The following is a 23,352-nucleotide window of genomic DNA, read 5'->3' on the forward strand; positions in this document are numbered from 1 at the left end:
TAGCTCCACTGAGAAAGTGGGTGTATCTGTTGCCTGGGGGCGGTGCTTGCAACGCAGACTTTTCCTTGAAGGGACTGTTCCTCACTTTGTGAGGTCATAATGTGAGGACCTACTCATTTTTGTGGGTTGGGAGGGGCTGGTGCTCACAGAGCGGGTTTTTAGAGGAATACTCGGAAATATGTGACTGGATCAAATTACCGCTTAGGGTTTCTTTTCATGAGGAATGAACATTATAATATACTTAACGTCATGACATCATGAAATGGGCGGCACACAAAAGGAGTAAAAGGAGGACCCTCAGAGATGGAGCTGTCAAAATAACTCACATTTCAATAAAAAATGGTTCTTTAGTGTGCCAAATGTAGTAAATGATCATATATGTGGATAAAGTTTACCCTGAAAGGCTTAAGAAAAGCAGGATATAGGCCTTTTTTAACCACCAACGGTATGCCTGAATGTGTGGAACCTGGTTCCAGAGTTTGTCTCTAGTTTCGTCTTTACACAGCTGACCGATGTTCTGAAGGGGACCCGTTTGCTCGGAACCAGAGTCCAGGTGAGCTCTCCCACCTGCCAAAGCTTGCGTCCAAAGAAGAACCGTGAAAGCTGCCGGTGCAAATGAGCACCAATCCCTCCTGCTTGTGCTGGGTTCCTCCTGGTTCTTCTTTGTTGTCCCATGGGATGATCCCATGAATGGAAGTTTTCAAAATCAGAACAACTGATTAAAAACAGAGTTTACTTACAGCATGATGGGATTTTTGATTCATTTGACATATTCCAAATGTTTACATCAATCAAAAAGCGAAGACCTCCCGGGCTGTGGTCCAGCCCAGCATAGTGATGAGGAGCAGTCATTCAGTGTCTCTACTTGACCAAACATGTGTTGCTTGAAACTTTGTCCTGTTTCTGTCAAGCTACAAAGGGTCTGCGGTCCCACATGAAGGCCGTCAGATCAAACAGACTCTTCCTGACATCAAACCATTTGTGTGCCGCTTCGGTTTCCCCCTGTGCCCTGGAGTCACAGACCCTCTCAGAAACGAACCAGAATTCACTTCCTCTGTTATTCAGAGTCAGGGGGACTGGGATGGGACTGGTGTGGGTCTGCCCCTGCTTTGTCGTGATTGGGGAGGGCCGAGCAGGTCCACAAACAGCTGAACACTTTGCAGGAGAGCCAGCAGTGAGCGAGCACAATAAGGACAGAGACACTGTGGGAGACAGACTCAGGAACAACGGTGCAGCCAAGGAGACGGCTGAAACACTCTCCTTCAAATCCCGCCACTGCAGAGAAGGAGAGCACAGAAGCAACAAAAGCATTCTTTGCTTTCAGCCGAAAAGCAAAAGAAAAAGCTAACAATAAGCGGGGCTGGATCATTCACTTTGGAGCAGAAATTGAAGGAGAAAGGCGTGAAAGCGCTGCAAGAAAATCAGTGCAGCTTCTTCCAGCTCATCTGAAGTGTTGTAGAGCTGCATGAAGGATCCATCCAGCTGGGTCCACAAGAAGCAGGATGAGAGCGACTCTGAGGATCACAGGGCTTCTAGTTCTGAGTAAGTAAAATGACACAAAACTCTCCAAACTAAACACCAGTGTTTGAAGGTCTGGATCTATATCTGCAGCTGCAGGTGTTCCCACTATAACGTTACGCTCTGACCTAACCTGACGTGGGACGTTTTCTCAGCGCCTTAGCCAAGCAAGAACTTTTCTTTAAAAAAAAAAAAAGGTTACATTTTTGTTAAAGACAAGATGCTTTGTGTTTAAATTGTCATGTCAGACTTCATGGCTTAAATGTTTCACTTTTACCAGTAGATCTTTTTTTATTTATATATGTGAACAGGGACAGAGCACTTTAATGAACATTTCTGTTAATGAGACAATGCTGGCTGCAAAGCTAATTTTTTTACTGGACAAGTTGTGAGTTGGCCAACAACAAACACCAAAAACACTTAAAATCGACATAAAAAATGACAGTAATACAAAATTCAAACTTCTCCTTCTGAACATCAACTAATTTCTGAACCACAGAAATGAATATTTTGATACAGAAAACCTCCAAAGTTCAGCCTAGTATTTCAGACCCATAACGGTTCTGCTGCCAAAGAAACAATTTTCCGGTAGGATCTGGGGGTGACAGAGATGAAAACTAGAGGCGACCTGAACATTTGAGCCGAAAAAGGTTTAGATTTTGGTTTTTGTAAACTTTTTCTCACCATTTTCCTGAAGAGTTCTTCTTCTTCTCCTTTTGACAAAGAATGATAGACTTTCTGTTTTTCAGTTAAAAGAAGGACCGCAGTTCATTTTGATTTCATCATCATTAGGGGTTAAAGCGTTTCTTAGCAGTGGAGCAGTCAGCTCCTGAAGAACCTGAGTCCTCCTCAGAGGCTGAAGAAGCTGCTGGATGGCGTCTGTAGATGAAATCTAAAGTACTGTTGCTCCAAACAGAATCCTGACATTTTATTGATAGAAGCAGCAGAGACTAAAGAATGAAGCCTGACACACACACACCCCCCGCCACACACACACTCAAAAGTTTTTTTTTTTTAACCACACATCACCAAAGGGAAGAGGGGGTGGTTGTTTTCTGAGCGTGTGAACAAACACAGGCAGCAAACTCCACATTCTGGTCGTCAGCACTTCTGCCCAAAGAAACAGTCCTGACACCATTCCGCCTGTCAATGTTTGACAGTTTTCACACCTGCAGGGTGCTGACCACTGGAGGAGCGAAAACCCAGAGAACTTCTGCAGTTTCTCCTAATCTTTAGTGAGTGACGGCTTTAAGCTCAGATCCGGCTCACCAAGTAGAGGTTCAGGTGAACTAACTGTTACCGTCTGGACTGCAGCACCTCTGGAGGGCAAGGGTTCACACTTATATTCAGTGATTAACTTGCAGAGGTTCAGAAAATGAACTCCTGACTCAAGATTCAAACCGATCCAAAACCAGATCAGGAAGTATCCATCCGTTCTCTGTGATGGTACACTGACACCCAGTCGCACCGCTGCCTGTCTGCCTGCCTGTCTGCCCGTCTGTCTGCGTGTCCATCTGTTATCAAACTGAGAACATTTACTTCTGTTTTTAGCTTTCGGCTGCTTCTAAATCCAGATCTGTGTTCCTCAGTGAAACCTTTAAAGTAGTAAAAATCCTAAAAATGTGTGTTTTAATAATTGAATTGCGTTTTTTTGAGGACCTTACCGCCACACTGAAGAAAACTTACTGTTCTTAGAAGATGCTTTTGAGTTTGATTTGGGACAACTTTGTTGACAAGACACTAAAAAATGTGATTTGAGAAATTAGATTTTCTTCAAAAACGAACTGAAAGAGATGAAAGTTATTTGGAGAGAGACGTCTGAGCGGATAAAGCCACACTAGTTCTCAGTCTGGAGTTCAGGAAGAAGCTGCAGCATCACTTATCAGCTCCTTCCAGGACTTCCTCCGCTCGACACCAACTGTCCCTCTTCGCTTTGCTGCAGCTGGGTAACGCGGCCATTTTCTCAAAGATAACAGGCCTTTGGGGCTGTTGGCAGTTCTGGACCGTGGGGAGGGTGGGGGTGGCACTCACGTCTGCCGCCTTCACTGAGCAGCACATGAGAGAGGAGAAACAATAGGTGGTGGTGGGGGGGTAAACTTCATCAACATCCTGGCTCCCAAGAAGGGAGTGCCGGCAGGAGATGACCTTGAGGACCCAGTTTAGCCTCAGACTAAGTTCAACAAGACCAGCACACAGTTTCAAGAATAGGAACACAGGACAGTGGAAATAGTACTGGATTGACATCTAAAAACTAAAATAAATCCAGTTTTTACTGAAAAGAGTAACCTCTGAAACAGTCTTAAGGGTTGGAAAGCCAAAACAACATTTGTTAGGAAAATTGTCAAACTTTTGAGATTTTAATCACAGTGATTTGTCTAAATGTGGTTTGTGTTGTGATAGGAGCTGATAAAAACCAAAACCACATGAACTTCATCATGAAAAGACACGAGTTACACGGAAGTTCGTTAATGTCTTTCTTTCAATAAAAATAACTGACATTATACATCCTCTGCAAAACCAATGCCTAAACGTAACTCCGATCGCTGAACGAAAAACCGATTGTAGAGCCGAACGTAAAACTGATCATGGAACCTAACCTACAACTGATCGCTGAATGTAAAACCGATCATAGAGCCGAACGTAAAACCGATTGTGGAGCTGAACATGAAATTGATTGTAGAGCTGAACGTAAAACTAATAACTGAACGTAAAACCGATCATAGAGCCGAACATGAAATTGATTGTAGAGCTGAAAGTAATACTGATCATAGAGCCTAACGTAAAACCAATCATAGAGCCGAACGTAAAACGGATTGTAGAGCTGAACGTAAAACCGATCATAGAGCCTAACATAAAACTGACCTTAGAGCTCAACGTAAAACTAATCACTGAACGTAAAACCGATCATAGAGCCGAACGTAAAACTTATCGTAGAGCTGAATGTAAAACTGATCATAGAGCCTAACTTAAAACTGATTGTAGAGATGAACGTAAAACTGATCACTAAACGTAAAACCAATCATAGAGCCGAACGTAAAACCGATTGTAGAGCTGAACATAAAACTGATTGTAGAGCTGAACTTAAAACCGATCATAGAGCCGAACGTGGAATTGATTGTAGAGCTGAACGTAAAACTGATCATTGAGCCTAATGTAAAATATTTTAGAGATGAACGTAAAACTGATCATAGAGCCTGACGTAAAATATTGTAGAGCCTAACGTAAAATCAATTGTAGAGCTGAACGTAAAACCGATCATAGAGCCGAACGTGAAATTGATTGTAGAGCTTAACGTAAAACTGATCATAGTGCCTATTGTAAAATATTGTAGAGCCTAAAGTAAAACCGATTGTAGAGCTGAACCTAAAACCGATCATAGAGCCGAACGTGAAATTGATTGTAGAGCTGAACGTAAAACTGATCATAGAGCCTATTGTAAAATATTGTAGAGCCTAACGTAAAACTGATCGTAGAGCTCAACGTAAAACCAATCACTGATCATAAAAACCAATCGTAGAGCCAAACGTAAAACTTATCGTAGAGCTGAATGTAAAACTGATCATAGAGATGAACGTAAAACTGATCACTAAACGTAAAACCAATCATAGAGCCGAACGTAAAACCGATTGTAGAGCTGAACATAAAACTGATTGTAGAGCCGAACGTGGAATTGATTGTAGAGCTGAACGTAAAACTGATCATAGAGCCTAACATAAATTATTGTAGAGCTGAACGTAAAACTGATCGAGCCTAACGTAAAACTGATCGTAGAGCTCAACGTAAAACTAATCACTGAACGTAAAACCAATCATACAGCTGTTAAATTCAGGTTTGGTTTGCGTTTTTGATTTTAGTCACTGTGACGGAGCGCCTATAGATGCAGTCACCTGCGCACACGCACACACAAACACAAAAGCATACACACGCAGTTTTTACACACATATTAACCTCTCACCGCATTTTCAGACGCTGTGTCACGAGGCAGGCGCTCCTTGGGTGGGTTGTGTTGAGGGTGCACACTCAATGCGCTTTACCGGGAGCCGTTAAGGACCGCGAGTTTCAAACGGAGGCGACACCTGATCAGCTGTGTTAAGACGCGACCGGCAGCAGTGGGCGGAAATGACGTCATCACACAAATGGGGGGGAAAAACAAATTATTCATGTAAATATATTATTTATTATTGTTTGTAGCATTTTGGGATGGAGGGATTTATTCCTAAATGGTTTGGAATTATTCTATGTTTTTTTTAATTTTATTTTCTTTGTAAATAGGTGGCAGAAATTGCCAGAATGACAAGCAAAGGACTAATCAGAGGAATATGCAGAATCCAGCCTAATGGGAGGGGCGTAGCGTATATAAGAGGGAGAGGTTAGTTGCCGCGGGCGGGCAATGAGGGAAGACATGGATGTGCTCCTCTCCTGTGTAATGCTGTTCAAACTATGTAAAATTTCACTGAGGATTATTGCACTTGGGGAATTGTGGAGAAAAATAAACCAGTTGCAATTGTAACACGACTGCCTGGATCTGTGAAACACCCATCCTCATCACAGTCACATGACACGAAAATCTATCACAAACCGGAGAAAAAAAGAAAAGTTAAAAATGGGCCGAGTCATGTATCCAGGCATGTGGCTTCTGAGTAGGTGGGATTTGAGCCATTGCCTCACTATTTGTCTTGAAATGAGACAGTGGGATATCATTCTGGAAGGGTTTCATGGAAAGCACGAAAGTTTGGTTCCGTTGGGACTCTATAGGTATCGAAGATAGAAACATCAAGAAAGCGTTGTGGCATTGAAACGTAGTGAAATCAAACCACCTTCCAAAGAAATCCTGTTCTTAATGAAACTTAAAATTAAGGCCAGAACAAGGTTAACTCCCACTAAGAGCTATGACGAGGGTCATGGGAGCAATGTTTGATGAATTCTGTTCCTGAAGGCGGCACATAGCGCTTCCTGCTGGGAGGAACTCTAAATATTTCATCAGGGTCCAGCTCTGCAGATCATGCCGCTCGCCTTCACCTCGGTTTTGACCCGGTACTCCCTCCCTTTACCCAGAAAGCAACAGTACATCATCAGGTATCCATTACTCAGGGCTGAGGCTGGTACCACCATGGACCTACACTTCCTCCCCCTCATTCTTTCTCACCCTTTGACTGTCTCAGCACTGCCTCCTCACTCCTCAGCTGTCTGGAGAAACACTAAAGTGCTGATGTGTGTAGAAGGAAAGTGGGTCTTCCTCATTCTCTAAACATCTTCTGCATTCATCTTACCTTCAGGTAGAGGTCATCAAGTTTTGTTTGTGGAGACGCGTGTTCGGGGTCTTCAAAGCTTTGAGTCTCCCATGCTGGGTCAGCTGATGTTCAGTGATGTTTAAAAAAACAAAGGCTAACATGCATTAATATAAAACCAGCAGCTTCCTCCCTTTGAGGTGTGCATGTGAAGGAGGTCATATGCACACCTCAAAGGCCGTAACTCTTCAAACGGACCCTCAGCTCGGAGGCTGCTGACGCCGTGCAGGCAGAAGCAGCGGCTCTGTCCTGGGAGACACACAGCAGGTTCTCCTGATGGACGTTCTAGTGGCAGATGAAGACCATAAACACCACCCTGCTGGGAGGGGTTGTTTGCCTGTGATGCGTGTGACTGCGGTCATCTGTATGTGGTCGTCAGATTTACAACAACTACTCTTCACTTCTCTCCCCCCGCTTCCCCCCTTACCTCAGTCTTATTCAGGCGGAGGGCGTGAACATTCAAACAAGCACACAAAGCAAAGAAGGGATGGCCTCCGTCTTGTAGTCTTTGGTCCGCAGTCCCATTAAGAGCTGAAATACGTGCGTAGGGGGGCAGCCCCCCCCCACACCCCAGCTTCACTGGAGGTCTGCACAGAGGGGAGGCCACATTCTTGTGTGGCTGCATGTGCAGTTTTGACCCAACAGGCCCGCATGTACTTCTTAGGGGCACAGAGGTAGAGCGGGCAGCCTATGGTTGCAGGGTTGTGGGCTTGACTGTTGAAAAGTGTGGCCTGTGATTCTAAATCAAAGCTGCTCTAGACCAGTGGGATGATAGGACCATTTACTGTCCTGCATGAAGCTTCAGACTCCTAACACTGATGACAGCTATCACCCGTGTCATCACATATGATGAAACATCTCAGAGGACGCATGTGACCAAACTACATTTCAGATCAGCAGAGAGTAAAGACAAAAGAAACTGTACTGGGTCCCTGGTGGACCGTCTTTCTGTGGGACGAGGAGACCTGAACTCAATGAGGTCAAATGTGTGAACGAGGAATTTAGCTGCACAGGAAACGTTTTGGTTTTTGATAGCTTTGGAGCGAGCAGAGGAAGAGCAGATGATCGTGTTGTGTGAGATGCAGCTCCTTATCACACTCAACCGCACAAACATGTTTGTCTTCAAGGAAGAAAAGGCCTGGAGACTAGCAGATTTAGAAAAGAAAAGATGTGTGACTGCTGTAGTGAAGCTCTTGTTCCACGTCCCGTGGAGTTTTCAGGTGAAAATAAGGGCTGCAGTTTAAATCCCACTTTTCCTACAGTTACCTGCAAGAGCTGGGTTGTGGTTGGTTGATCTTAAACGGATCTCATGTCATGTGAACCACTGCTGACAGTATTCAGCCCATCGTCTCGTGTCTGGCTTTCTGGTAGCTTGATTTGTGCTGTTTGAGGAGCAGTAGGAGACGAGTCAGCATTCAGACTTCTAAACCTTTTTCACGCAAACAAACAGCAGAGTGCGCAGTGAATGTTAACACCGGCCTTCCCCAATGCTGCCAGACAAAAGCTTTTCTGTTTGTGGCAGGACTTTCCCTTTTTACCAAAAATTGTAGAAAAGCAGCAAAGCAGCTTTCAGCCCAGATGCTTCTATAGCACTGTCCCAGATCATCCACTCACATGTACAGAGCCAGGAAAACCTCAAACAAGCATCACACAGAGAAGAAAACCGTTTAAGGACATTTCTAATCTGAAATTGTTCGTGATTTTGTCACTTTGGGGACTGAGCAGCAGCACTTGTTATTTGGTAGAGTTCTTCTGCTCTGGCTTTTCTCCAACACCAACCTATGACGCCCATCGAAGCTGGAAAGTCAAATTCCCAAATTGCGTCGGGGCTGTTTCCTGACCTACTATTAGCCAAGTGATAAAGAAAGGAGATGGGGAAAAGAGAGCCGCCTGCTGACTGGACCAGAGCAGCACCACGGACCCCACATACTTCATACAGAAGAATCTAAAGTCCTAAAGAAAAACGATAAAACTCCTGTAAATATTGATTTTTAAGCCTCTACTGTTGAAATATCTTTTTGGCTTTTTTTGGGGTCTATTGTCTCATGTTCTTGGGTTATCTTTTGTTGTATGTTGAGGACCCCCTTGAAAACGAGATGACACATCTCAAGGGGCTTATCCTTCGAATAAATAAATTGAAATTGAATTGTGGATGTGGACTGTGGATGAAATAATATTTACATGTGTCACTAGACATATTCATCCATTTGCATCGTCCCTTTCAAAAAGGAAAGAGAACAGAAACGTCCTCATTTCCTCACTTTGTAAGACAGGAAATGAAAAGACCTGTTCATCTCAGAAGCATGAGTGAGTCAGTCAACCTGCCTGTCGCTGTCTGACGAAACAAGCACCTAGTCGGTGTCCTGTGACTGTCCCAGTCCTGGCGAGGCGGGGGTTTGTTCAGAGCAGCTTTCATTTAAAAGCTGTGCAGCATAAAGGACGGAAAACATGCCTTTCTTCTGCTTTCTAAGCCTGTGGGGACAAAGTGCATTAACCAGACATTCCTGGGGTTCACTTTCTTAAAAATTGCATACATAAATGAAAAGATGGTAAGAGACGAGATGCTTTTTGGAAAAAAAAAAAAAAAAGAGAGAGAAAAAGGAGGCTACCTCTTTAGTTTAGTAGTAGTCGACATTTCTGGTGGAATTTGGTACTAAAGAGTTTGATGCAGAAACACAAAAAAATGTTGACATAAACAGGATGATTCAACGCTACAGTGAGGTTAGTCCTTTTTATTCGTTTGAAGAGAAGAATCCGTAAGCCAAGGTCTCATGGGAACGTTTTGTTACTGTGGTGCTGCAGTAAACTAAAGCTAAGTCATAAGACACCAGCTTCATGTGTGAGGGTCACAGGAAAAAGAACAGCAACATCAGGAGGGCATTGCTGATGGGCAGCAGGTGGTGTATTTACGTCTGGAGGTGTTTTTCTGGCGGCTGAGCGGTCAGGAATGCACGGGTGCGGTAAAAACAGCCTCCAAGTTGATAACCCCAGCTGCCATTGGGTACAAAACAGCTTCATCACTGACAGCTCAGGTCGTGTCAGACGAGATGGCATGAGCCAGAAGCAGCTGAAGAACAGGAACCATGAAAGGAGGATCCGGAGATGGCTCTGAGGAAAGGTCTGATTCCTGAAGAATGCTTGTGTCTTTGTAGATTCATGCTGGTTTCTAACTTTACATACAACACACACAGAATGAAAACTATTTTGATCTCAAAGGGTTAAATGCTTCCAGATTATCTCAGATGCTGTGGGCCAGGAGATTAGTAATCTCTAAGGTCTGCAGGTTTTAGTGTGATACTGAAGGACATCAGATAAAACCAAGATCTTCTTTCTCCAGGTCTCGGTAGTCCAGGTTTGAGGATGGAAACTCCTTAGTTGAATCCTCAAAGCTAAATTCTTCCAGCTCGAGGAGGCAGCAGATCAGGTGGAGCCATGCAGGCGTTTCTGCTGCCTGATCTTCACTCTGCAAACCTGCCCTTTTGAGGGGGTCCCTCTGCCAAGTACAGGAGGATCATCAGCTGCTGGCAACACATGTGCACTTAGTTAGGAATGCTTCTTAGGTAGTTTACTTGGTGTTGAGGACTCCAGGCTGATAAGTGATAAGTAAGCACTTCTCTAAATCCACCTGAGCAACTAGAACTGGTGTCCGCAGATGGATACTATTTCTTTTGTTTTTTGTTCTATCTATTTTTAAGGACTACAACAGTTTTAGTCAAGCTGGCCGCTCTCTTCTAGACTTCCCATGGTTTGGGCGGGTGGCTGCCAGCAGCATGGGGCGTGTCTCCCTTGGGGCAGGGACTTTAGTTCATGCCTGGCGTTGAGGTGGGGGAATGCTCAGAACTCCTGGATGTTGGTGGGCTGCTTGACGGGGTTGGGGGTGGGGGGAGGTAGGTCTGGTCTCTGGCCAGGCTAGGCCTTGGGCTCTCTGTGTGCCAGAGGGGATCCCCTGTGGCAGTCCTTCTGACCCTGGTCTGGCTGGCTGACGTTGGGTTATGTGGCGGGGAGATTTCCTTGACTTGCTTTCCCATGTGGTTGTCTGGGGGTCCCAAAATATCACTGCTGCCTCACCTTCCGTATGGGGATGACCTGGCGCTCCCCCTCTTTCAAGTTTCCATCATCCAGTAGAATATGAACACTTAATGGAGCACAAGTAAGAGGCCTTCAGCTCTGATCGGTTTTAAAGTAAAAAATAAATAAATGCATAAGAACAAAACAAACTTGCGATACTGTGACATGAACAGACACAGATCATGTCTATGACAAGAACATATTGTGGCTTTTCAACTTTAAATTGCTCTTCCTGAGCAGACGAGGTTAGAGCCCAGACTGTTTGGAGGTCTTAGTTTATGTAGTTCCGTAAAAGAACCGAAATCACAAAACCTTAGAACAAAGAACACCTGTTTTTAAATACGCTTCTATAGAAAGGCAGTGCTCAAAAAGAAGTTCTACAGTTCTTTCTGAATCCTTTCTGAAAGTCTGCAGTAGAACATCTGATTCTTCTGATGCAGTGAAAAGGCTGTTTAAAAATAGACACGCCGGATCATTGTTGTTGGTGGACGTGAGGGTGTGGTGCATTCACAGTCATTGTGCTGTTTCCTCTTCTGGTCACTATTATTAGAGAAACAGAATAAGATGGATCATTGAAGGAGATCCACCTGAGGTGACGTATGACCCCAGAGCTGGGTTGGTTTGGCTGCTGGGATTGCTCTGTTCTGGGCTCAAGTCTGATTAGGTGAACAAGACTGCCTCAAGAGGCTGAGAACTTGAGCTGACCCCTCTGTTGTGTATTGGCCCTTAGGTTTAGTTTTTTTTGGTTCCCATCAGTTTTGTTTCTGTGCAGTTTGGCTGTGTGTTCTCCTGGATGCCCCCCACCCCTACATCCTTGAGACCGTCACAGCTGCCTCTAACTACTAGTTTGGTTTTTGCTTTTCTGTTTTCTGTGTCGGTGCGTATTTGGTAGCTGTCGGGGTTTAGCTGTTGGTTCATGGTTGTCTTTTTTCATTAAATCTTTTAATCTCTGGATTAGCTTCAGACCTTCTTGCTCCTGCGTCTTCCTACACCAAGCAACTATAAATATTCGGACCTGAGACGGCATCAGTAATCTTTGCTACTATAATAATACAGTGTTTTTGTTGTTTCATTTACCATTTGTTTGATTAAAACAGATATTTGTCTTTTCAGGTTCTCTGTTTTCCAGCATCTGTTCAGATGAAAGTTCAAACTTTACAACATCGTCGACCATTGACTCTTTTGAATCAGCTGCTGTTCTCAGCAAAGCTCCAGGAAGCACAGAAGCACCACTGAATACAACCGTTCCCGCGACGACACAGAAACCAACTGACACTGTTGACACGGTTACATCCATCAAAGCAGCTGTAACTACAGCTCCGGCTGTCACAGATGTCCTGACACCGACTCCTGGAAGTGCCACTCTTCCTCCTGCGGTGACCTCAGGCCTTCCTACCACTGAAGCCGCATCTACTCGGCCACCCCCCACATTTCCTTCAGTACAAACGACCAGCCAACAGGAGAACATGACCACAGGGCGCGGTGAGGCCGAAGTGACAGCTGGAGTGACAGCTGGAGTGACTGGAGGATTCAACACAAAGCCCACCACCATGATCACAACGACCCTCAGACCTGAATACTCCAACCGTTCAGGAGAGAACCACACAGAAGGCAGCAGAGGTAAGGAGCTAGACGGGAAGACCGTCGTTTTATGTGATGGAGAGTCTGTGTTTTTTAGGATGTGAAACACACTGACAGCATAAAAATGGGAGCGGTGGGGGCTGTGACCACTAACAGCTGACACCTTCTGATCAGCTAAACCCCTTCAAATCCAGACGGTGACTACTCTGTCTGAATCTCCTCTCATCTCCATCCTGTAACAGCACCAGCCACAACAACAGCCCCTACAGCACCACCATCTGAAGCCCCACCCCCACCTGTGACCACACCCTCCACCACCACCACCACCAGTCTGGCAAAGACAGAACCAGCCAAAACACAGGCGTCACACACCCTAGCTGACACCGAGCCTCTGCCGAGCGTCGGCCCGGGCACCACGGCACCAGCCTCGTCCCACACGTTTGATGTGAGCAAAGGCATGACGGCAGACAGCAAACCGGGACCCCCCCTCTTTCACTGAACATTTTCTCATGTTTTGCAGTTTCCTCCACCAAGCGGGCAGCTGGAGGTAAGACTGCACCTCATTTGGATTTAAAGCTTTACACCACCCTGCCTTTGAGCTGGGCCAGCAGCCCCCCGCTCCATGACCCTGTGTGACCCCTGAATATGGAAGAATCTGGGAGCACCGGGTGCTTTCTGCACCACAATCCGACTTTCCACAGAGCCCACCTTCTGAATGCTTTTAGCTCTCCTTCCCCCTAACCTACCTTTTTACCCCGCCAACCCAAAGCATCTACTCCCATCTGTCCTAGATTTGAAAGTCAACCTTATTGATCAAACATTGTTTTCTTCTCACAAACAAGGACCAGATTTTTAAAATGAGCCTTTTTTGTTCCCATCAGACGGATTCCAGAGAAAAGACAGACCACAGATCAGAGAAAATGATTTGAACACAGTCCTCACATAAAGACGATGATGAGACAGCTGACTAACAAATATTCATGTTTCTGCCGTTCTAACATTATTAAAGAATCTGAATTCAAACCATGTTTTTTAGACGGCCGCGACATTTGTCCAGTTGTGACACAAAAAAATGAAACTTAGAATTTCAAATCTGAATGTATGAGCACACTTGTGTGACAGGATGTAAACTTGAGTTTTTCAATTTTATTTTACCTGTCTATAAGCAAAAGAATATCAAACATTTTCATAAATGTGTGATAAATACACACATGCGTGACCTGAATTTCTACAACAAATAGTTAAAAAGTACAGGAAATACAGTGGAAAATGTATCTAGGACCTCTTCCTGTCTTTCTCTTGTTCCTTTTATTCCCACACTACTTTTCTGAGGCCAGCCACACAAGCCGTCCCTCCATAGCCCCTCAGAAATGAACCCACACCCCACAGGAAGGTCTGACCTCAGCCCCTGATCCTTCTGTCCTGGGATTTCTTAAGGTGGACATTTCTCTTTCAGAAAAAGGAGCAGAAAGTTCTGGGAGAGGTGTGCAAGCGGCTGTTCCCAGACTGGAGGAGTGGAACCTGTAGTTTCAAGTGGCGCCAACAAAACGGCGGCATAGTGTTCGACAGGATCGAAATTATCGGTAGGTGAAAGCGCTTCCTCTTAGGTGCAGTCATACTCACAGGTTGAAGCTTCTGCAAACAATGACTTCTCTTCCAGTGAACAGCAGCCTCGCAGCCAACTACTATGAGGAGATCACCAAGGTGAGGGCAGCTGCACGGACACCTGAGTTTGTGCACGAGCACCTCGCGTCATTCTGTTCTTTCTCCTTATAAAAGCCCAGAGACAACAAAACACTTATCGCCATCTTGGCCTCCTGTGGCTCCCTGCTCATCATGATCATCATCCTGGCGGTGTGCGCCTCACACCACCGCAGACCTTACAGTGAGAACCAGGTGAGCCGAAGGTTAAGGATTCAGTCTACCTGCTACAGCGGCATTTTAGGAGGGTTTGAAATTTCCTCTGAGAAGCTGCTGCTTTGGTTTATTGACATATAGAACCTGGATTTCCGGTCCATTATCCACATCCATGCTGTGTTGAAAGACGTAACATGTTAGGGTGAACATTAACTAGAACATGTTTCAAAGTTGCTGCTAACTTCACCACTGAAAGCCGCAGACTAAACGTCAGATAAGAGGAGTACAAAAAAACAAGAGTCAGAGTTTAAAACATCTGAGCAGGAAAACCCAAAATCTGAGTCAAGTTAAAGATTTCTTTCAATCAGTCCAGGAGGGTTTGACTTTGTTCTCCTTTATTCTACTGTTTGTTCTACTTTCTTCTCTCTGCAGCAACATCTGACTGAGGAGCTGCAGACGGTGGAGAACGGTTACCATGACAACCCCACTTTGGAAGTGATGGAGGTGCAACCAGAGATGCAGGAGAAGAAAGTGGCATTGAACGGCGAGTTCAACGACAGCTGGATCGTCCCCATTGACAACCTGTTGAAGGAGGAGATCCTTGACGAGGAGGACACCCACCTGTGAGGACCACACCGGGACACAGTCGCCACTGCGGCAGGATGCCCCGCCCTTGCATTCTGTCATGTAGACATAAACCAAGAGGACATAAAGCCGCTCTGCTCTCCGTCAGAGGAGGCTCAGAAACAATCTGTGTGAATTTTTTGAGGTTTTTTTCTTCTTTTTTTTTGTTTATATTAATTCTGGGTCTGCTTTGTAAAAAGGGGTGCATGTTCTCCCTTTCTGCACTAAGAGCAGGACAGACATGGTCATTAACAAGTTGAATGCAGGAGTGTGTAGCTGTCAGACTGAGGCTCAGACACCTGACAGCATCCTTGTCTTTTTAAAGCCCAAACTGACCTACATCAGAAGACTGAGGCCAATAGTAGCACCTCAAAGGCTTATTATGTAAGAAACAGAGGGTGCTGACTGCAGTCAAAAATTATAAAGGCAATCAATTCTTTATTTTGGGCCAAAAGGCCTTCTTCAAACTCAGTTCATCTGTCACAAAGATCTTGCTCTGATCCTATGAATTGTTTTTACAAATAAATATGAATCCAACAATTCAAATGTTAAAGGAAATGCAGGTCCCACCCAACAAAACTAAGGAGTTTAGTGTCATTGATGAGAAAGCCGCTGCGTGGAGGTTGTAGAAGCTTCTGGACAAATCAAGTTCTCTAGTCAGGAGACAAATTCCTAATTTTCCAGAGGAATTGATGTTTTTCTGCTGCAAAGCAGGTAAACTAGTTGAGACCGTCAACTATTATATTTACTGAATTTTTTGACGAAAAACTTGCCTGGATTCTTATCCAGGCAAGTTTTTTAAAGCATCATCAACCTTCATGCTCACTTTGTATCCAAAAGGCTTTGCTCATTTAAGTCCCAGTCCCATTATCTTCTGATCTATTTTAAGTGTCCCTAGTTAATGACGATGATGCCGTTTTTAGCTAAAATCAAAAACCTCTCTCATTTTCTAGGACTTAGTTTCTGCAGAGCGGCAGGAGTTCAACAGAAATTCACCTCCGAGTTGTGGGCGGGACTGTAAGCCCACCCCCACTTAGCATCTATTTACATGCTCTCCTGCTAGCTAACCAGCCCTCCCACCCCAACCTAACATCAGCGGTGCATAAAAAACGGGGAGCGATATCAGAGCTATCCAGCTGTACAGTTTAGATTCCAGATTCTAGCTCAGACAAGGAAAACAGAGACGTTCATGGATCTATTTGCCTGCAGGTAGATCCATCCGAATGAAGACTTTGGCCCCACCCAGCATATTATGTTTAAAAAAAAATCGTCTGCCTCTGATTCACTCCTGAAACACTCAGAAATGAAGTTTTAATCTTTTTCCTCCATCATCAGAAAAATGCCAGAAGATCAGGTGAAAAACAGCAAAAACAACATTTTCATCAGAGTGGGTCTTTGGGATTCGGGTTCATCATCAGAGTAGATAAACAGAAAATGGAAGTCAGGATTCAGGATGTTCCATAGCAGCTCTGCTCCTTCAGAGTAAAGGATGGTGTAGAACTGAGGTGTGAAAATGTTCAGAGGAGATGGTGGGCATTTAAAGCTGGATGAAGAACAGCAAGTCCTGAACTTGAGCTACATACCTCAGAACCGGATCACCAGTCACATGGGAACCAAACACTGTCACAGAAAATAATCATATTTAAGCTTTTACCTTCTCACAGGGACTTTAGCGTCTCACCACAGTGAAAATGGAGGATCTGAGCAGATGATCAGCCTTTTTTTCTTACCTTAAAATCATTTCAGCAAAATTATGGATTCTGTTGAGTCATCCGAGTCCACAGTTCCAATCCTGTTTGCAGCGCTGCAGAGTGTCAGTGCTTTGAAGAGGTCTGGACAGGAGTTTTTCATCTGCAATGTGTTGGTTCTGCACAGACATCACATGGTTCTACTGGGACAGCAGATCTTCAGCTTCGCCTGATCTGAACACCCTTCAGCTCATTTTGGGTAGCAGATACAGAAACCGGTCAGCTAGTAACATCAAGTGAATACTGCAAACAGCTGCAGGTCCTGAACATTTTAAAGTGTGGGTCCTTCCATTTTTAGACAATAAACATAAGGTTTTCAGTAAAACATTACATGTATATGTACTTTTTTCTGTGTGAAAGGGTATTCCAATGCTGCATGTCTCTGAAATGTCTGTTATTATTTCACTGCTCTTCTGTTGACATAATCATGGTATCAGTGTTTCTCTGTATTTAAGGTTTGTTTGCTAATGAAGCAGAAGAACAGGAGTCTGACACACTGGAGAATGTACAGTTTTGACCTGTTCTTGTACCTTTTCAGATTTGATAATAAAACACTTCCTTTTAGAAGATGTTAATGGTTCGAGATGCCACCAGGGAGCAGAAACTCAGACTGCACTGAGGAAAACTTGAACAAAATACAATCTTTATTCAGTATATACAGTACATACAATGCAATACAATACTATACTGTTTTCTACACATTCGCTGAACCTACAGAGTAGTGCTTCCTCAGGTCACCAGTCTTTCAACTCCCCCCCCCATGAATGTGAAACAACAGAGCAAATGTTGTGGAGAGGATTTTCATGGTGTTGTGTGTTTGATTTGTACAAAGGTGCTTGAAATTAAGTTTAATGCAGGAACTGGAGCTGCTTGAAGATCACCACCAAACCACACCGCCCTTCTTCCTTTACAAGTTCACAATAATCCTTTCAACAACTCGTGTTTACTCTGCATCTGAGAAAATCAAACCCTACCAGATGTTGAGTGTTCTCCTGCAGCTTCTACTCCATCTATGACCCCCCCCCCACACACACACACCTCCAATGCGGAGGCCTGAATCATCACAGCTCACTCTGCAGTGATGTCACCTCCTTTTGTTGGCTCACAGACCCTCCCTTTAGACCCCCACATCCTTTTTATGCACCTGCTGCAAAAGCAGGGGGGCTTTCCATGCTTTACTCCTTTCCCCATAGCCAAAGACAGAGCATGTAAGACGGGGGCTACAGACGTGAGGAGCAGTGCAGCGCCACACGCTGGTCTGTGTGAGTTCTGCAATGGAGGCCAGAACCTCTTCAGACAGCTGGGAGTGGGGGGTGGGGGGGTGATTCAAGAAAAACTTGACATCTTTAAATAGGTTTCAGTTTTAATCTGTACTCTGATTACCGTGCAGCTAAAACTCAGTTAAAAGGGTTTGAGGATTTCCTTCAAATTTCAACTGTGCACGATAAAGAGAAAAGATGTCAGAAGAGCAAACTTAAAGGTATTTGTTAGAATTATATTTCAGTTTCACCTTTTTGGGGGGGAATGTAAAGACGGTTTTGATTTACTGGAGAAAAAAAATTTAGGGACAAAAACTTTCCCCAAAACTGACTTTATAAATAATACTAGAGTCATTTCCTTCACATATTGTGAACAAACTCTGGTTTGAAGTATATTTGGGAAAGTTTAGAGTTTTACAGCAGTGCAGCACTCCCTCACCTGCAGCAGTGCAGCACTCCCTCACCTGCAGCAGTGCAGCACTCCCTCTCTACCTGCAGCAGTGCAGCACTCCCTCTCTACCTGCAGCAGTGCAGCACTCCCTAAAAAAATCCACCAAACAGGCCACACACATAAATGTGGGTCCAGAGGAAATATCATTGGTGTGAAGCACGTGTGTGTTTCTGAGCATACCTGTGTGTTTTTATGCACACGTGTGCATATGTGTGCATACGTGTGCTCGTGTTTCTTTATGCTGTTTCCCTCAAATGTTTTTAGTTTCTAATTGAAACTCTGAGACTGATAGTTTGAACATGTTCATAGGTTTGAAAAGTAAATGTGTTAGCACTTCAAATGAACACAAGCATCATTTCAGGGGTTTTCTGCTGGGAGAGGGCCTGCCTGCAGTGAATTATCCAGTACGGTCTTTGCATACCGCCTCATCACTGGGCTGTTGGGGTGTTAAAGGTTTTTCTTTTTTCTTCCATTTGTTAAGTGCAGCTGAACTGCTGTTATCTGCAGAACAAACAAAAACCAATGAGGAAAAAAAAAGACTTGGAAGGAAAAGCTGCTATGGAGTCTCTTTAACTAACAAGGAGGAACAGCTTGGAGGAGATTTAGGTTGAGTTGCCAGTCCAGCAGAGATCATCCATCTTTATAAATACACTCATGTTTCCGGCTCTCATGGTAAACTTCAAAGCTAGGACAGATGAGGGGCTTTCTTATACATCAGCATGGTCATGACTGCAGGTAATCGCTGTTACAATGAAGATGAGTCAAATATCCAAATAAAAAATGTCAGCGAAAATAACACCAGGAGAGACGAGGAAAAAAAACTCTCCTCTTCACATAAATAAATAACATTTTCTTGCAGGTGATCATGACTTTCATCGCTGCTTTGCTCCTTCCAGGTGCACCTGTAAGGCTGTCATAAACTTTGTGTGTAAAAATCCAGCATTTAGAGAAAAAAAAAGATCTACAAACAAATGTATGTTTTTGGCTTAAAGAAGAAAAATCTACATGGAAAATCCCAAATGTTACTTTTGGCAGACTTGAGTGGGTTGAACATGCTCCAGAACGTCTTCAGTCATGTCCAACAAGTGCGGCGTCTCTGAATGCGTCTCCCGTGGGCGTGGCCGGTACATGGCCCGCTCAGAAGCAGCTCGGTGTGATGGAGGTGGGCAGAGTGCAATCCAACCAGTGGAATTTGTGATTACAAAAATACCTGGTTCCTGTCTCACATTCGTACACATGAGGGAGTCCAACCAGTTTATTGGGTCAGGTGTTCTAGGGTGAGATGCTAGAGGGTGATGAGGTCTACCAGATTGCCCTTTGGAGGCGTCATGCTGTCTGGAAAGAAGTTGACCAGTGTGTCAAAGAGCTGCGTCCTCTGAGCGTACGTCTGGTCAACGTCGGAGAAACCTACAAGAAGGAGATCAAAGCAACATTAGCAAACAATAAAACAAGATTTTTCCTTGACTGACGGAGAGAAACGTGAGCAAACATTTTCATTTGCCTCCAGCTGCATCAAGCCTCTTGAACACAGAAACGCGACATGTGTGTGGTGTATTATAAAGCAGAAGTCATCACTTATGTGATGTCACTGAATGTTTTTGCAGAAGGTACACAGCCCCCACTCCCAGAAATGACCTGGTTTGGATATGGCCGGTCCCTCCATAGTGACCTTGTGAACCCCTGATGTCAGGAAATCTTGACTGACTAGGCCTGCACAATATACCGCAAATTTATCGTTATCGCAATATCAAGCTGTGCAATATACATACAGCAAAAGACAGCAAATTTGCAATAAATGGTTACCTTAGATGTGGCCAAACAATCTTATGGCAGCTTGAAGTGTTTAATGGATTGAAAGAATCCCTTTCTGCATTTGACCAATCAGATGGACCCCTTCACGTTGTTAACTAATCGGATGGCGCCCTATTATGTTGTATGTTCGCCTCCTATGTCAACAAGGGTAATTTGTAGTATAATTTTTTAAACTGTTGTAATGGAATGGGAATAATATTTTTGGTTGTTTTGCTAATTGTTTATATACCGCAAATTATATCGTTATCGCAATATTAATTACTAATATCGCGAGTTTTCTTCATATCGTGCAGCCCTATGACTGACATAATGTAAAGCAGCAGGGTGGGCAGTAACAGCCTTTACCGTGAAACTGTGGTGCTGTGGTGAAGGGTTTCTGCCTCAACAACCAGGACACAGCATGATACATACGTGACATGTAGTGTTTCTTGCATTTGTCATTTGTTAATATGCGTAGATGTCAGTCAAGGGTTTCAGCCAATAGGTCTTTGCGTGGCTTCGGTTTTGAGCTATTCAAAATTTTTGCTTGGTTGAAATTACGCAGTCTACGCATATTTTAAATAGTTTATATGCAATCATTACGTAAATCTTATGCAATTGTGCGTGATTTTTGCAAGATGCATATGAAAATGTGGGTCTTTCCATGACCGTTCCACATATGTCTAACAGATATTTCACGCATGTACCACTTATGTATGACTTTTATATCGCGTATACGACGCACATATCATATTAAAATGACATAATTGACGCAGAAATCAGTAACGTATTGCATATAAACAGCGTAATAATCACGCACGGTTCATATTCTACGTAGTCGTAGCTCTACGTGTTCATTGCATGGTTTATTCGTACCTCTTCCGTGGTTTTAACGTGGTTCGTTAATGATACATCCGTGAAGTTTCATGTAAAGACCACGACGTTTCACACTTTTTCCAGGTATATTCGCGTATGACCGATTTTCATCCGTTCAATATGCGTAAAATGTAAATAGCGGCTTTGTGACCGTAGCCCACCTTAGCCCTTGTGCTATCCTATGGGGTCCAGATGACCCGATCCTTACATTGATGTGTTTTTCCTACCATGACAAAGGTGGATAAAGGTGAAGAGGATTTCATGTAATCCATGGACACCAGTGTAGATCACAAATCATTGAAGAAAAGAGGTTTGTCTGTGTAGTGGGTCTAGATGACCTGAAACCTGTTTTCTATTCTAAATGAACACAGACGCTTACAGACATAAAGTGCAATGCAGACTATGCCCCCCCCCCCCCCCCCCCCAAAAAAAAAAGAAACAGCTAACTTCCTTATTTTGCTCTACTGTGATCTAACTTTTGTATGTCGATGTGTAGCTGTGGCTACAACCGTAGCTTACCATCACCAAGTATGAATGAGGAGTGAATGAATAATGGACACAATGCAATGGCTTTGGGTGTCTTGAAAAGCGCAGATAAATCCAATCCATTATTATTATTATTATTATTAACAAAACTACAATCGTTATCATTTACAGTGAAACCTAAATCTCCTTCCACCTGTCTGTGTTTCTCTACTTGGAAACCATCATTAGAACCCAACAGCCAGCACATCATACAATCAGCCCTGCTGACCTTGGGGGAGGGGCTTCAGAGCAAACAGCTTGTTTTAGATGGGAAGGGACTTGGGTAAGTCTTTAAGCACTAAACAACTGCACATTGTTGTGAAGTTTTAGTGGATGGCAACATGACAAAACCTCTATAACGTGAAATGAATTTAACTAACAGACTTCAGAGAAAAACATTCACTTAGAACTAACATGCAGAATTTTTCAACAATTGAATGTATTTAAAGGCTGAGATAACGAACACTTCACAGCCCAAACAGAAGATATAAACTCTAAAAACTCTTACCCAGAGGAATGAAATCCGAGCCGGACTTGAACAGAGCTGATGGCAGGAGCTGGAACTGAAACAAGGACCAAACATCTAGCGTCATGTCAACACCCAGCTGCACTGAATGAATTTGCAATAAAGTTCATTTGCACTTCCTATGGGAGAAAAGGAGTGTCTGTGACAAACAAACGCACCTCTTTGGTCTCGTCGGGGTCTGTGTGGTCAACGGTGAGTGACAGGTCATTCTGCAGGTACTTCAGAGCGCTCAGCGGCTCTGACTGGGCTTTTTCTTCAAATCTGCAGAGTCAAAAGAAACGGAGGGTAAAAACAGAAGAACCGGCTGCTGATACAGCTGCTAACCACTAGATGGCGATAGAAGCAAAGAACCTGCTGGCCTGCATTGGTAAAGCAGAAAATTTTAATACATTTCTATCATTATCTGAAATGTTGCATTTGATGCTTAACAATATAAAAAATGTAAAAATATACTAGTTTTTTTACCATATTTTTTATCATTTCCAGTAATGTACTTCAACTGGGAGAGAAGCCTCTCTTTGCAGATTAATATTATAATATTATATTATAATATTTAGCTGAAACGACACAGATCACATTTCTGTGAAAGTCATCTAAATGAACACATTTTAGTATAATGTCCTCAGAATCCTTTAGATTCCATGTTTATTCCATTGAATCTGTGAAGAACTTCCTATTGACAGATTCTGGAAATGTCTTAAGATTGTCAGTTGGGCGCCCCAACTTAAGAAGTCACCAAGTTTGTCAGCAGAAGATGAAAGCTACAGGCCTGTATTTTCTGATGAGGTATCTGCAGTGGCGGAGCAGGTACTCCTTAGAGGGCCGACACAGTCTAAGGGACCAGAAGTCATCGAGGCGCATTTTAGGAGAGCAAGACTTTCCAGGGTTTCCTCCAAACAGATAATGTACCTAAAAGCAAGAAAGGCAATGAAAATGCGATATTGCTTTTGTACACGCCATTATCCAAACCAAAAGAAAGTCACGCCCCTAAAAGTGAAACCATCCTATGATCTGGAACATTCAGTAATCAGCAATTTACAAATAGTCTAACAGAGACGTGTGTTCATGCCAACAGAGCATAACCAGTTTTACAGTAGTAACAGGAGTTATTTAGGGGCAACATCTCCACTTTTAAAGGGGTTAAACCTGCACAGAAATGCACAAGTGTGCATGTTCCATCACATGGATGATGTAAGTTATTGAGACAAAGAGGCAGAATATTGGTTTAAGAAAATCATAC

General features: G+C 43.7%; 2 protein-coding genes across 2 annotated transcripts in view; one reads left to right on the plus strand and one right to left on the minus strand.

Annotated features, from left to right (window-relative positions):
• Window positions 1-1,111: 1,111 nt before the first annotated feature.
• podxl (podocalyxin-like) lies at window positions 1,112-17,251 on the plus strand. Its single transcript, XM_004082963.5, has 8 exons — window positions 1,112-1,542; window positions 11,988-12,494; window positions 12,698-12,900; window positions 12,976-13,002; window positions 13,912-14,038; window positions 14,116-14,159; window positions 14,235-14,351; window positions 14,745-17,251. The coding sequence occupies exons 1-8, from the start codon at window positions 1,503-1,505 to the stop codon at window positions 14,937-14,939; spliced, it is 1,260 nt and encodes a 419-aa protein (XP_004083011.1). The 5' UTR covers window positions 1,112-1,502; the 3' UTR covers window positions 14,940-17,251.
• Window positions 17,252-17,305: 54 nt separating this feature from the next.
• Window positions 17,306-23,352, minus strand: part of mkln1 (muskelin 1, intracellular mediator containing kelch motifs) — a 28,612-nt gene continuing 22,565 nt past the window's right edge. The window contains exons 15-18 of the mRNA XM_023952618.2: window positions 22,882-23,021; window positions 22,271-22,373; window positions 22,095-22,149; window positions 17,306-19,801 (exon numbers count right to left, since the gene is read on the minus strand). Of these exons, the coding sequence (XP_023808386.1) occupies window positions 19,680-19,801; window positions 22,095-22,149; window positions 22,271-22,373; window positions 22,882-23,021 (420 nt within the window). The 3' untranslated portion in view covers window positions 17,306-19,679. The remainder of the gene's footprint in view (window positions 19,802-22,094; window positions 22,150-22,270; window positions 22,374-22,881; window positions 23,022-23,352) is intronic.

Source organism: Oryzias latipes, chromosome 23 (assembly GCF_053564925.1).
Source record: "Oryzias latipes strain Hd-rR chromosome 23, Olatipes_Hd-rR_3.1".
Classification (NCBI taxonomy): domain Eukaryota; kingdom Metazoa; phylum Chordata; class Actinopteri; order Beloniformes; family Adrianichthyidae; genus Oryzias; species Oryzias latipes.